The following is a 13,282-nucleotide window of genomic DNA, read 5'->3' on the forward strand; positions in this document are numbered from 1 at the left end:
GAGGGATCTCTGTCAACTGCTATGAAGCTGCATCGGCAGGGGGAGATACTGTCCTGGATGGGTGTACTGAAACTTCCTTCGGACATCTAAAGGATTGAGACAGAAGATCCTGAGTACTCTTTTTCTGGTGATTTACAGAAATCCCTAGAACTATGGCTTGAGGGAATAGATGTTGCCGGTCCAGCAGCGAGAAAAGAAGGGCCGACTTCTGAGAGGATGTTACCCCCTTAGAAGTCTAGGAACACTAAAGTTCCCTCTTCTTAAGCACACCCATTGTGCACAGAGAAGCCAACTCTAAGCAAAAGATGACTTTGCCCTGATCCCTCTTTTCTGAAAGCCAACCATCAATCTCACTCAGGGGTTTCAGCATAGACGAGAAAGAACTGGCTTAGGAAGCTTCAAAGAATCTCCCAACTGAGCCTCCATGAGAAAAGCTGAAACAGGTGACAAAAGAGTAGCAGGGGAAAAGAAACCAAGAGAAGTCACAAGTAAATACTTATAAGCCAAAGGGCAAGGATCTTGAGCAATGACGTCATCATCCTCATCCGAAGAAGCCAGGGCCAAAGCTAAGTTCAGGAACAGAAGGCACCTTCTTAAGCAGATTTAAGATATTATCTAGCTTGCTCTGAATCGGATCCCGCAGAAGGCGCTTGCATATACAGGCAGTCCCCGGTTATTGGCAGGGGGTTCCATTCCTGGGGATGAGCTGATAAGCGAAAACCGCCATTAACTGAAACTCAGTGATTTATGGTGTCATAATGGCACTTATGACACCAATAACCAGTGCTTATGGTGCGCCATAAGGTTCCTTATGGCGCCAATAACCGGAACTCATCCCATTATAGCACCATAAATTGCCGATTTTATGGTGCTAGACATGCCCCATATAACCGGATCACTGATAACCAAGTCCGGCGATAACCGGGGACTGCCTGTAAAGAGGAGGAGCCATCTGAAGAGAGGGAGAGTGATGTGCAGAAGTAGCAGGTGGGAGGCCAACTGAAGGGGGCTCCCACTACCAAAGAAATATCCAGAGTCTTCATCAGAATCCAAATGAGCAGAAGAGGGAGGGTGCTCGGGCATTTTAGGGTGTTCAGGCGCCCCATAAACGACAGGTGCTCCAAAATCGCAAAATGAATGGGTGCTACAGGATGCTTAGATACATTCGGGCATTCAGATGAAACTTGACAATCATTCAAGTCAACTCCTGACATTGAAGGGCGGTTGGGTGCCAGATGAGACCCAGGCATCTGAGGGAACTCAGAATAAGAGTCTACTTGAGACAGAGCGCTTAAGAGAGGACAGGCACTTGGGAACCACACTCACTCTGCAAAGGGAAGATCAGGAAAAATATGCTCTGGATTATCCCAATGACAGCAAGATGGATGAGAGCTGGATACAGGGTCCCTTTGCATTCCTTTTCAGCAGTCGCAATATGTCTGCAAAGCGCCATTGACGTCTGTGAGAAAACTCATCTGAACTTGAAAGGCAATGCATTTCCAACGACACACCTTTCCAATGGTGCTTGGCTTCAGTCTGGGAATTTGTGACAGGTACGTGCAGCTGTGGGGGCCAACTACCCGTGAGCAGATCCCACTGACCTCCCTTAGGCTACCAGTTTGACTCCTCCCAGGTTTAGGGGGGTATGTCATTGACTTTGGCATAGGAGCATCAGCAGGCTGGGCACCCACCTCCTCAAACACTGCATTTGCACTAGGCGCTACCGGCTACTCTACAGACAGCACTGACACTAGGCTCCATCGGGTGCTCCGAAACACTCTTTATTGTCCATAAGAACCTTCACAGATGTGGCTAACTATGTAAGTGATTTAACAATCAATTTGAATCTTTTATCAATTCTACACTCGAAACTGGCAAAGATGCTGGGTTCGGAAGCGAGAAAGCTTGGAAAAGGAGCAGGTGCAGACAGAGAGCCAGGAACAGGGTCAATAGAAATTACAGGTTCATCAACACTGACATCATCATTACGGGATTCTTGGCTAGCTAATGACTTAATTATTTGTCTAGTAGTTGCCTTCTTTTCCCTATCTCTTGCCAATTTACTTAAGTGTGATTCTAAAATCTTCCACTTTTTAGTCTCAATCAATACATTTCCTACATCTTAAGGCTATTGAACAAACCTGTCTTCTGCAATCTGTACACATAGAGTGAGAATCATAAGATTCTTTCATAAGTCACGCACTGCAGCCTTTATTGCAATACCTAAAGCTAGAAGCACTCAAGTCCGAAATAATTATCAAGTCAAAACGTGTCGCAATTGGAATAAAGTCAAAATCACACAAATAATGACAAAATCAGGAGTAAATAATAGAGCCTAACTCTAATCGGGAGTAAATAATAAAGCCTAACTCTAATCACGAGTAAATATCAGAGCCTAACTTTATCTCAATATGCCATAAGGTTATACAATCCAAAAATACTTCACCAAACACAATGAAATGTCAGTCAGAAAAACAAATTGAAGCCATTTGGCTAGTTGTTCCTCCTTTTCCCCAAAAGTGGGAGGGGCTAGTCACCTAGCCACTAGAAAATAGTGTGACCTACAAATTCCAAAATTTTAGCTGCCAATACTAGCAACTTTTAGTTACTTAACCCTCTTACGCCGATTGGACGTATTAAACGTCGAGTCAAAATGTCTCCCGTAAGCCGATTGGACGTATGATACGTCAACTCAAAAAAGTTTTTTTTTAAATTCAAAAATATTTATAGGCCTACCAGCCGAAAACTTTTGAATAACGCGCCTTGGGGGATGCTGGGAGTTCACGAATTTCTTTCTTATCACACTAAAAAGTATTAGTGACACATCTCAAAAATTATTTTGTCACTTTGACATAATTTTTGCACCATTTTAAATTATCTGTTACATGGAGTATTATATATGAAAATGTGCGCAATTTCATGTAGAATACAACACAAAAATACTCATGATTGTAGCTTTTATCAGTTTTGAAATATTTTCATATAAATAATGATAAGTGCCAAAATTTCAACCTTCGGTCAACTTTGACTCTACCGAAATAGTCGAAAAACGCAATTGTAAGCTAAAACTCTTACAATCTAGTAATATACAGTCATTTATCTTCATTTTGAAAGAAATTCGAAGTGTCTAGCACAATATTTAGATTTATGGTAAATCTAAAAAAAAAAACTTTCTATCCCTCCGCGCGCCGATTCGCGGCCGCAAATCTCCGAAATGCGTACATCGCATTCTCCTAATATTTGCTCCTTTTCTTATTTGGCGTTTTATAGAGTTTCATATATGAAAATGTGCACAAATTCATGAAGAATACAAATATAAATATTTGAAGGTTGTAGCTTTTCTCATTTTTGCAATATTTGCATATAAATAATATATATATAAAAATTTTGACATTTGGTCAACTTTAACTCATCCGAAATGATCAAAAACTGCAATTCTAAGCTAAAACTCTTACATTATTGTAATATTCAATCATTTGTCTTCATTTTGAAACAAATTGGAAGTCTCTAGAACAATATTTAGATTTACAGTGAATTTTTGAAAAAAACATATTTTTACATCCCGAGTTATGAATTCATGCATCATTTTGTGATAATATTTTTTCTGTGTTGCTTTGATTGTTTTACAATTTGTTATATATCAAAATGATCGCAATTTAGAGTATAATACAACGAAAAAAAAGTAACTCGTTAGCTTTAACCGTTTTTTGCACAGCGTGATTTGAATACAATTATGTATGAATTTTTTTTTCGCTACCATATATCGCATTATCTATATATGATAATGATATTTGTTTTCATTTCTGATGGTTGCATTCTAAACTTCAGGCAATGACAAAAAAATGAGTAAAAAATTAACTCTTAATCTTGAAAACTAAGCGTGCTGTGATTTTTTGAAAAAAAAAAAAAATTCTGCTTTCGCGCTCACTCCAAACCCGCCTCGGCATACGGGAGACGTTTTGGTTTTTAGGGCTTCAGCGTAAGAGGGTTAATTACTTGGTAAGTTACTTGCAGTATATAAAAATATAAATTACATTGGGTAAAAAGGGCTTTCCCTTTAATGCTACCATATCTATTAAAAAAAATTAATTTGGCAACTCATTGTTCCAATACGTACTAAACTCTGGTAAAAATCAAAATAATAACTTATAAAGCAAGGTAACAATGATCTAATGGCATTTGTTAAAGGAAACATTGTAATGTTTTTATTCCAACTATTCCAATTAGGACTTTGACAATGTACATATACTACTTGTCTTTGTTAATTTCAGAACCTGATCATATCTATTTCTATTCTACTCAGCTATTAATGTTTTCTCTTTAATTATCACAGAGTAAAATACGCTTGCAAATCATAAAAGACAAAAAAGTTATCACACAGATAACATAACAATAAATAAAAAACAGGGAACAACTCCTATCCTTACCTGTGACTGTTCAAAATAATGTACAGCATTAGTTTCCTATAAAGTCCTATCCTCAAAATGATATATATACACTTTTCTTTTTCAACCATAAAATCAATGAACAACAGGATGAACCATACTTCATCTAAACCAAACTGTAAAAGGTATGAGACAAAAGTTTCTGCATTAGATCTTTCATCTATGCAATACACATGCAAGAACAAATTAACACAATGGTTTCATTTAATCATGATATGAATCCAAACTAAAAATGAGCATCAAACCTGATTTGTCAAAGTGTCAATATGAAACTGAGATACACTGCTGCCACCGAAGACTGATATGGCACCTTCAGCTATTGCATTTTCCATCCTAATTCCTTGTGAATCTCCTCTTATAATGTAGCGAGACACTGATGTTCTGCTGATTGAAGCCTCACTCTCCTTATTTCCACTGAGCTGAGGAATAAAATACTGTATGTAGTAGTAAATAAGCTGCAAAAAATTAAAATGCAGCAAAAGAAGGATAAATCTAATCAATTAATCCCAAACTACATGACACTGGGAAAGCTCATGAACAGAAGCCAAGGAATGGTACCGTTCATACTTGAAACCATAAGAAACAACATTGATTTTCTGCTTTCTCAATACTGTAAAATCAGTTATTACAAATCAAGTGATTACAGCAAATCAGATGTGGAAGTGACTGTTGAGGATGTAAGAAATATAATTAAAAGTTTGAAAAATGCATAGCCACAATGTTACTCAATATACCTAGGGAAGGTGTAAGCCATAGTATGGTTTTACTACTGAAGGGAGAAGGTATGTGAATATGTACAGTGATTGCTGTGAAGTAGCTATGAGAAAATTCTAAGGGGTTAAAGCTTATGACATGATACATTGTTTAGTATACAATCTGAGAGAAAATGCAAGTAGTATTTATCATAAAAGTGAGACTTATGATTCAATATGTAGCCAGGAGAGTGAATGGTTTATTTTTATGGATACTGTAATGGTAACGGTAGAATTTAGGAAGATTGGAGGGGAGTTGTTAATAGTGTGACCAAGGTAGTGTTCTGTGATGACAAAGTGTTAGTTAGTGATAGTTAGTTATGAGAATCTAGGGGGTTTGCAAGATGACAAACTTGAAAGTTAACATGAGTAAAATCCAAGACGTAGAGAAAGGATTTTGGTATGGATGGGGAAGAATGGAGGTAGGCGAATAGGATGGGAAAAATGCTGGAGTGTATGATGGGATTTTTTTGCCAATTCTCCTTCAAGATAGTAATGTTGGTGATGTATTAACTTTAGAGAAAAGTAGCTGATGACAAAAATTTTTACATGCATATGCAGAATAAGAAGGTTTGAAAAAACAAGAAATGCAGAGGTATGAAGATGCACTAAGTTAGCATAAATTAAATCATGGCTCAGAGTGACTTTGGCGAGTTTAATCTGGTGAAGAGAAAGTAAGATAATATGCTGGTGAAAATGTATATAACTAGGGAGTTTTGGGAGGTAGAAACTTCACAGAATAGAGAAACACGATATATAAGTTAGGAGGCATCATATTTCTTATGACAAATTTTATATCTACATCCTGTGAAGAGAAAGTAAGATAATAGGCTGGTGAAAATTTGTATAACTAGGGAGTTTTGAGAGGTTGAAACTTCACAGAATAGAGGAGCATGATATACAAGAGTTAGGAGGCATCTCATATTTCTTATGACAATATTTCCATCTACAATATCATCTTACATTATTCTAGTTTATTAATCTCAGGGATGTCAGAAACTTGAACCTCTTGAAATTCCATTCAGTAATGGGACTAGCCACTTAGGTTATTCTTTGCCTAATACAGAAAAAGTCTCACTTATTAGTTATTATCAACAGACCACGGATATCTCCCAGTGGACCACAGCACTGAAAATTATCTTGGGATTAAAGCTTGGTCCTGAATGGGTACATATTTGGATACTTACAGTCACTTCCACTGGCTTGTTACACATATGATAGTCAATGGTTTTTGTAACAATCCACAATTTGTCCTGCAGAGGTGGAACATCAGTTTCTCTCATCACTCCCTCCTCCTGATGAGAAGTTTCTGCTTCTTTTTGGTCCTTTGATGTCTTGTAACTAGAAAGTTTGGGTCATTATAATATGGCTCATTCCTACATAAATGGTATAGGTATAAATATGTTCAATCATGATATAACACAGAATCCAAGCTCACAGCTTTGCACATGGTAGTAATGTCCCAACAGTCTGACTCATCTGTTTTGAAGAAATAAGTCTACACTTACCATGTGTAAATAGCACAAGGATTTTCACTTCTGATTAATAAGTCAGACCTATTGAACTTGCTATATGTGCCAAATTACATGAATGTTTAGCAGATTTTTTCTTACCCTAACAAATTTAGTTGAACAATAAAGTTAAAATCAAATGCTATTCCCAAAATTACAACCAGTACAGTTACAACTTAATCTTACCCTTAAAGTCATGCCAGTTTAAACTTTTATCCCTAACCCTGCATCATTTCTTGTCAATTTATAAATGGCAATTTAAATGTCATCAGATAATTACCTGGCAGATGAAATTAAGCTTTCTCTCTGAATATCCTCCTCCAGTTCAGATTCCATCTCATCTCTGATGAATGCAATATCATGTTCTGGAATCTGCATTGCTGTGTACCTGTTACAAGGCAAAATCTATTAAAAGGGAGTAATTCAGGAAATTTAAACTCATTTCAAAACCTAGATAAGCCATAGTGGAAACAAATACAAGCTGTTTACAGAACAAAATTGTGTTAAAATAAGACCAGATTAATCAGACAATGAAAAATAGAATATTCTGAATGAATTTGATTCACTTAATAAGAGCGGAGGTAAAAAATACATAAGCAGCACCCCAGGTCAGTCAATTTAAGAATAAAACACATCAATGGAAAGAGGAAGATATCCAAATGCAGTGTAAAAAAAAAATCTAAAACATTTTCCCTATCTTCCACATGAAGTTGAAAAAGACTATACAACCCCTTCAGAAGCCTCTTTGACAAGACAATCATAAATTTCACCAAGTTATACATGTTTTTCCTAATGAATAATTTTATTTTATATTGTAAAATTATAATTATGGCTCTTACACAATATCAAAACAGAAAAAAAATTCTGAGTATATTTGTTGTAAAATATGTGTAAATTTACTGAGATCAAAGATGCAGTAACTTTATTGGAGTATACATGTTTTTTCTAATATTTATTTGCACTTTTTTCCAAATTACAACTATAATTAACATACAACCATAAAAGATAAGAACTAAAACCAACAGCAACCCCTGGGTATATATATGGGCAAATAAATAAAAAGACACTGTGGGATGAAGAGAAACACAACATACCCCCTTGAAGTCAAGATCACAGCTAATTCATGAGCTGCCTACTTGTTGATCTGAGCCAGTCTAAAAGTTCCCATTTGTGAATTTATGGGCTACAGAAGTAATGGAACCTCTTTCCTGTCTGATTCCCCCAAATCGATGGCACATAATACTGATGTTCACCAAAAGCGAATCCACCACCCAAACGCCTGTTATGTATTGCTAATCATATGAGGGTATACGTCCTTTATGGGTTAATATAATGGCTGTAAAAATTCTATCACATTATTTTGTCAACAAACATGCATTTCATTTGGAATTTTAAATTCACTTTCCAAAACATCACACAACAACATAAGTTATGCATTGGAAATACAGTGGCCCCCCCGTATTTGCAATAAGAATGCAGTTTACATAGTTTTTAATAAACCCAAAGCATTAAAAGTAAGGTATTCCTACGATTTTTGACGATGTTCCGGCTTACGACGCGTCTCAAGAACAGAACCCCCATCGTAACCTGGGGACTGCCTGTATAGTTATTATCAATTTTAACATTACTGTATAATTATATGACTTACCAACTCATACATCGCTCTCCAATGAGGTCCTCATCTTTACCAAAATATGCTTCTGGAAACCCATGTTTATTTTTCTTCATTTCCTCCTGAAACAAAAGGCAAATTTCATGAGCATAAAATAATCAATTGACTGGTTACAATATACTGGGGAAATGACTGAATTTCTTTGACATAATCATATGAATACAATATTTGTTTCCTGTGTTTTAAAACCATGTTCACAGATGTAAATATACCGTAACTTAGATATTGTAAAAACCTGTACATAGCAATAGGACATACTAATGTGCAAATACTAAACACATACACAGGTACAGGTGTTACTATACATTTACACTGGTATAAACACATTCCTTACATGTATGTATCTGTATGTAAGTTTGATTTTGCTTGCTTGAATATACTGCACTATCATGTCTTCTGGAATGTATACTCCAGTTGCAAATTTGAGAACAATGGTACTGGTAGAATGAGAGTTCCTTTTAAGCCACTTTAAAAAATTACCGTATGCACCATACCTTTCAGCTCTATAATATGACTGATTGTACTTTTAGGCCCTGATAAAAAAACAAAATTTTGTTTGACAACTTTACAATATTACTGCTACTGAAGACAAAATGACAAATTTTTAATCAATTTGTATTTTTCATAACTAACAAACCCTCTGTCTTAACATTAGGATAAATAACTTAGCGCCAGCTGGAAACCAGTAAAGTTAAAAAATTGTTATGCATCTGTGCTTGGTCACGAGTCATGTTTTCTTTTAATTAAAAGCCATGGAATATAAATAGAGTGGAACATAAAATTTAGGCAAAATGCCATGTGCTGGGACTTATGAGGTCATTCAGTGCTGAAAGGGAAATTGGAGTAAAAAAGATTTAAAAGGTGTAACAGGAGGAAAACCTTGCTGTTGCACTATGAAACAAGTGTTAGGAAAAGGTGGAAAATAAGATGGGAGAAAGAAAATATGAATGGAGGTACAGTAGAAGAAATGAAAGGAGGACGCTGCTAGGGACTGAAGGATGTTGCAAAGAACGTAAGTAATATCTACAGTGCATCATATGAGGTACACTGACAGTATTACTTCCATACATGGAATTATAGAAACCATGCACTTACCCAGAGAGCTTTGAAGGGGAACATGCCTATGACAGCTTTACGTATATTCGTCACCCAGGCAGGTTCATCCACTGGAACATCCATGAAGCTCTCATTCTTGAATAAAAAAAAAAAGAATTAAGAAAATAAATTCAACCAAGAATTTATATAAGTAATTAACATGTTTTCATGAATTTCTTGATAATGAGCCAACCGTTAGTTTTTCATATGAGGATGCAAGCATTTATATATTGAAAAACTGAGGTATATTAACAATTTGCTCATATTCCATATATATATATCTCCTGTTACCTTTCTCACAGCAATTAGAAATTAAAGTAAATTTAACTTGTAAAAAAAGTTTAGGCTATGCTGATTATTCTTGTATATAATTGCATCTAATGCAAGGAAGAAATACTATGTAGGAATGCTTAATTTTCCCACGAGAAACTCGCTCAGAATTGAAAAACGCTACTTTTTTATTCTGAACATATATTCAGCACTAGTGCAATATCTGCTCAAAATAACACCTGGAATAACCTTACGTTACGCTAACTGACACTGATCTGCATTGAGGGGAAGTATTTTTTTTTTTTTTTGGAAATTCTTAATGGTCCCAAGGATAATATTCCTAAAAACCTAACTTGTGTTGATACAAACTCATAATGGTGCCTACAGAACATCCTTCCTTAAAGATCCTTATGCTGAACAACACCCTGAAAGGTATCTGGAGAAGAATTTTCTTGAGAAATATATTGATCTGAACAATATCTCGTGCAATTATTTTCTTAAGGAACTTTGCCTTGCATTGCATGACTCAAATGAAGCATGTAGCAACAAACTTTTTTGGAAAACCTTGTTTCGACAGACACCTCAAATGGCATCTAGAACAATTTTTTTTTTAGGTAACACCACGATGTAATAGACACGCACTCCGAATGGTACCCAGAACAAGTTTATTAGAGAACCTAACCTTGTTATTCAGACACTACAAATGTGGCAATGATAAAATCTTTTATTATGAAACCTTACCTTGCTATTTCACATCACTAAACTCCGGTCAAAACAAGTCTTCTGTGAAGGAACCTCACCTTGCCATTTAGCAGAACTAAAAATGGATACTGTAATAAATCTTTTCCTTCTTCCAGGCTCGTGTAAGCTATGGGAATTGGTCTTCGGAGATCACAGCTGTGATCGCCATGAAAGTTTCCCACTATGATGTTATCAAACTGAAAAAACATAAGACGATTGAAGGATCAGATTTTAGATTTTCTCTGTAAAATCTCAGAATGCTCTTCATATGATAATTATTTTCATAGTGTTGGAAAAAACTGTCTTTTACTCCTGGTTAAGATATTAGAGCCATTGCAGGTAATCTCAGTCCCTCTTTAAACATTCCTCAATCAAGGAGGAAATGGTTTGTTATTTGGCTGAGCAAATTATTGGTGGTCATAAGGATCATAACTTTTAAATGATAATTCTTTAGTGCCACTTTCATCATGGCAGATTGTTGCCAAAGTATGTATAAAGAAGTATGTATAAAGAAGGGAAGATATTTTTTTTACATATATGTGACAGGTTGAGGGGTCTAAAAAATTTGTGGGCCACAGCACAGGTCTGGAAATTCCATATCAACAAATAGTTGCTGAAAATCAATAAGATAATACCTGAAACCAGCCCTTTAAAGGAATAAATCCTTCAGCTGGGACTACAGTAAACACCTGAATTTGCAGGCGATGCCTACCAGATCCCCCAACCCCCAAGTTGAAATCCATTAACAACCCGCTCTGAAAACACTTAAAACTGCCTATATCTTGAAAGTTCAAATACGAAAACGTATACTTAAAATATCATCTTACATCAAATATACCTTAAATTATCATCCTAGTACATACTATATTAATCTTTGAAATCATTAACATGTGGAGAGAGAGAGAGAGAGAGGAGAGAGAGAGAGAGAGAGAGAGCCAATATGTCAAACTGTCATTTCACTGCCCCCCACACACCCCCCCCCCCCCCCAGCCCCCATCCCTCTCCTTTCTCCAAGTGGATAAAAGAATGGGAATCACTATTTGTTTGATTAACTAGTCAATATTTGAAAATTAGTTAATAGGTAAATCATTTATTTATCACACAAAACAAACAAACACATAAGTGAGAGAGAGAGAGAGAGAGAGAGAGAGAGAGAGAGAGAGAGAGAGAGAGAGAGAGAGAGAATTATAATTATTATAAATGTTATTATTTAATTATTACTGTAATTCATTATTTCATCATAGTATGTATCTCTGTAAATACTAATGCGTGTACTTAAAAATATACAATAAATAACTTCTAATCCTTCCAGCAATAACAGAGTGAGTTACTGCTAAGACTTTATATTCAGCCAATAAGGCTGGCACAGGAGAGAGAGAGAGAGAGAGAGAGAGAGAGAGAGAGAGAGAGAGAGAGAGAGCTGAATTTAAGTACCTATTTGTCTATCTGTCCATTTCTCGGTCTACCCTTTGGAGAGAGAGAGAGAGAGAGAGAGAGAGAGAGAGAGAGAGAGAGAGAGAGAGACCTTACAGACCTTACAGTTCGTTCGGGTTGCCCCAGGTCCCTCAGTATGAGGCACCTCTAATGTCTACCAGAGAGTTGCTAGTACATCTTCCGGTATATTTTGTATCTTCCAATCTTGGATGGTCTGGGATGCAGTTTAGATATTTGTCGAGCTTATTCTTAAACACATCTACGCTCACTCCTGATATATTCCTCAGATGAGCTGGCAACGCATTGAATAGACGCTGCATTATCGATGCTGGTGCGTAGTGGATTAATGTCCTGTGTGCTTTCCTTATTTTTCCTGGTATAGTTTTGGGCACTATTAATCTACCTCTGCTTGCTCTTTCTGATATTTTTAGTTCCATGATGTTTTCTGTTATTCCTTCTATCTGTTTCCATGCCTGAATTATCATGTAGCGTTCTCTTCTCCTTTCTAGACTATATAATTTTAAGGATTGCAGTCTTTCCCAGTAGTCAAGGTCCTTAACTTCTTCTATTCTAGCTGTAAAGGACCTTTGTACTCTCTCTATTTGTGCAATATCCTTTTGATAGTGTACCATATCATATTGCAATATTCAAGTGGACTATACGAACATATGTTTTATAAAGCATAATCATGTGTTCAGCTTTTCTTGTTTTGAAGTGCCGTAACAACATTCCCATTTTTGCTTTACATTTTGCCAAAAGAATTGCTATTTGATCATTGCATAACATGTTCCTATTCATCATCACACCAAGGTCTTTAACGGCTTCCTTATTTGTGATTGTCTCTTTATTAGGTCCCCTATATGCATATAGCTTTCCTTCTCTGTCTCCATAATTTATTGATTCAAATTATCAGAGTTAAATACCATCCTATTTACCTCTGCCCAATCATATACTTTGTTAAGGTCTCTTTGTAGAGCGTTCCTATCTTCATCACAACGTAATTTCTCTACTTATTCTTGTGTCGTCAGCGAAACTACTCACTACCGAATCCTTAACATTACTGTCTATGTCTTCAATCATAATAACAAACAGTATTGCAGCTAACACCGTACCTTGTGGCACACCGGATATTACCTTGGCTTCATCCGATTTCTCATCGTTTGCAATAACTATCTGTTTTTCTGTTGTGTAAAAATTCTTTTAACCATCTTCCTTCTTTATCCACGATATTGTGTTTTCTAATTTTCTTTGCTAATATTATGGTCTACTTTGTCAAAAGCTTTTGCAAAGTCGAGATAAACCACATCTGTTTCATTTCCGCTTTTCATATTTTTGAATATGTTCTCACGGTGGACTAACAGT

At 36.1% G+C, this 13,282-nt stretch overlaps 1 protein-coding gene across 1 annotated transcript in view; it reads right to left on the minus strand.

Annotated features, from left to right (window-relative positions):
• Window positions 1-13,282, minus strand: part of LOC135219191 (hemolymph clottable protein-like) — a 300,161-nt gene that overhangs the window by 225,978 nt on the left and 60,901 nt on the right. Inside the window, exons 3-8 of the mRNA XM_064255746.1 lie at window positions 10,546-10,683; window positions 9,476-9,571; window positions 8,357-8,442; window positions 6,989-7,096; window positions 6,385-6,538; window positions 4,691-4,864 (exon numbers count right to left, since the gene is read on the minus strand). Of these exons, the coding sequence (XP_064111816.1) occupies window positions 4,691-4,864; window positions 6,385-6,538; window positions 6,989-7,096; window positions 8,357-8,442; window positions 9,476-9,571; window positions 10,546-10,683 (756 nt within the window). The remainder of the gene's footprint in view (window positions 1-4,690; window positions 4,865-6,384; window positions 6,539-6,988; window positions 7,097-8,356; window positions 8,443-9,475; window positions 9,572-10,545; window positions 10,684-13,282) is intronic.

The sequence above is a fragment of the Macrobrachium nipponense genome, chromosome 1, assembly GCF_015104395.2.
Source record: "Macrobrachium nipponense isolate FS-2020 chromosome 1, ASM1510439v2, whole genome shotgun sequence".
NCBI lineage: Eukaryota > Metazoa > Arthropoda > Malacostraca > Decapoda > Palaemonidae > Macrobrachium > Macrobrachium nipponense.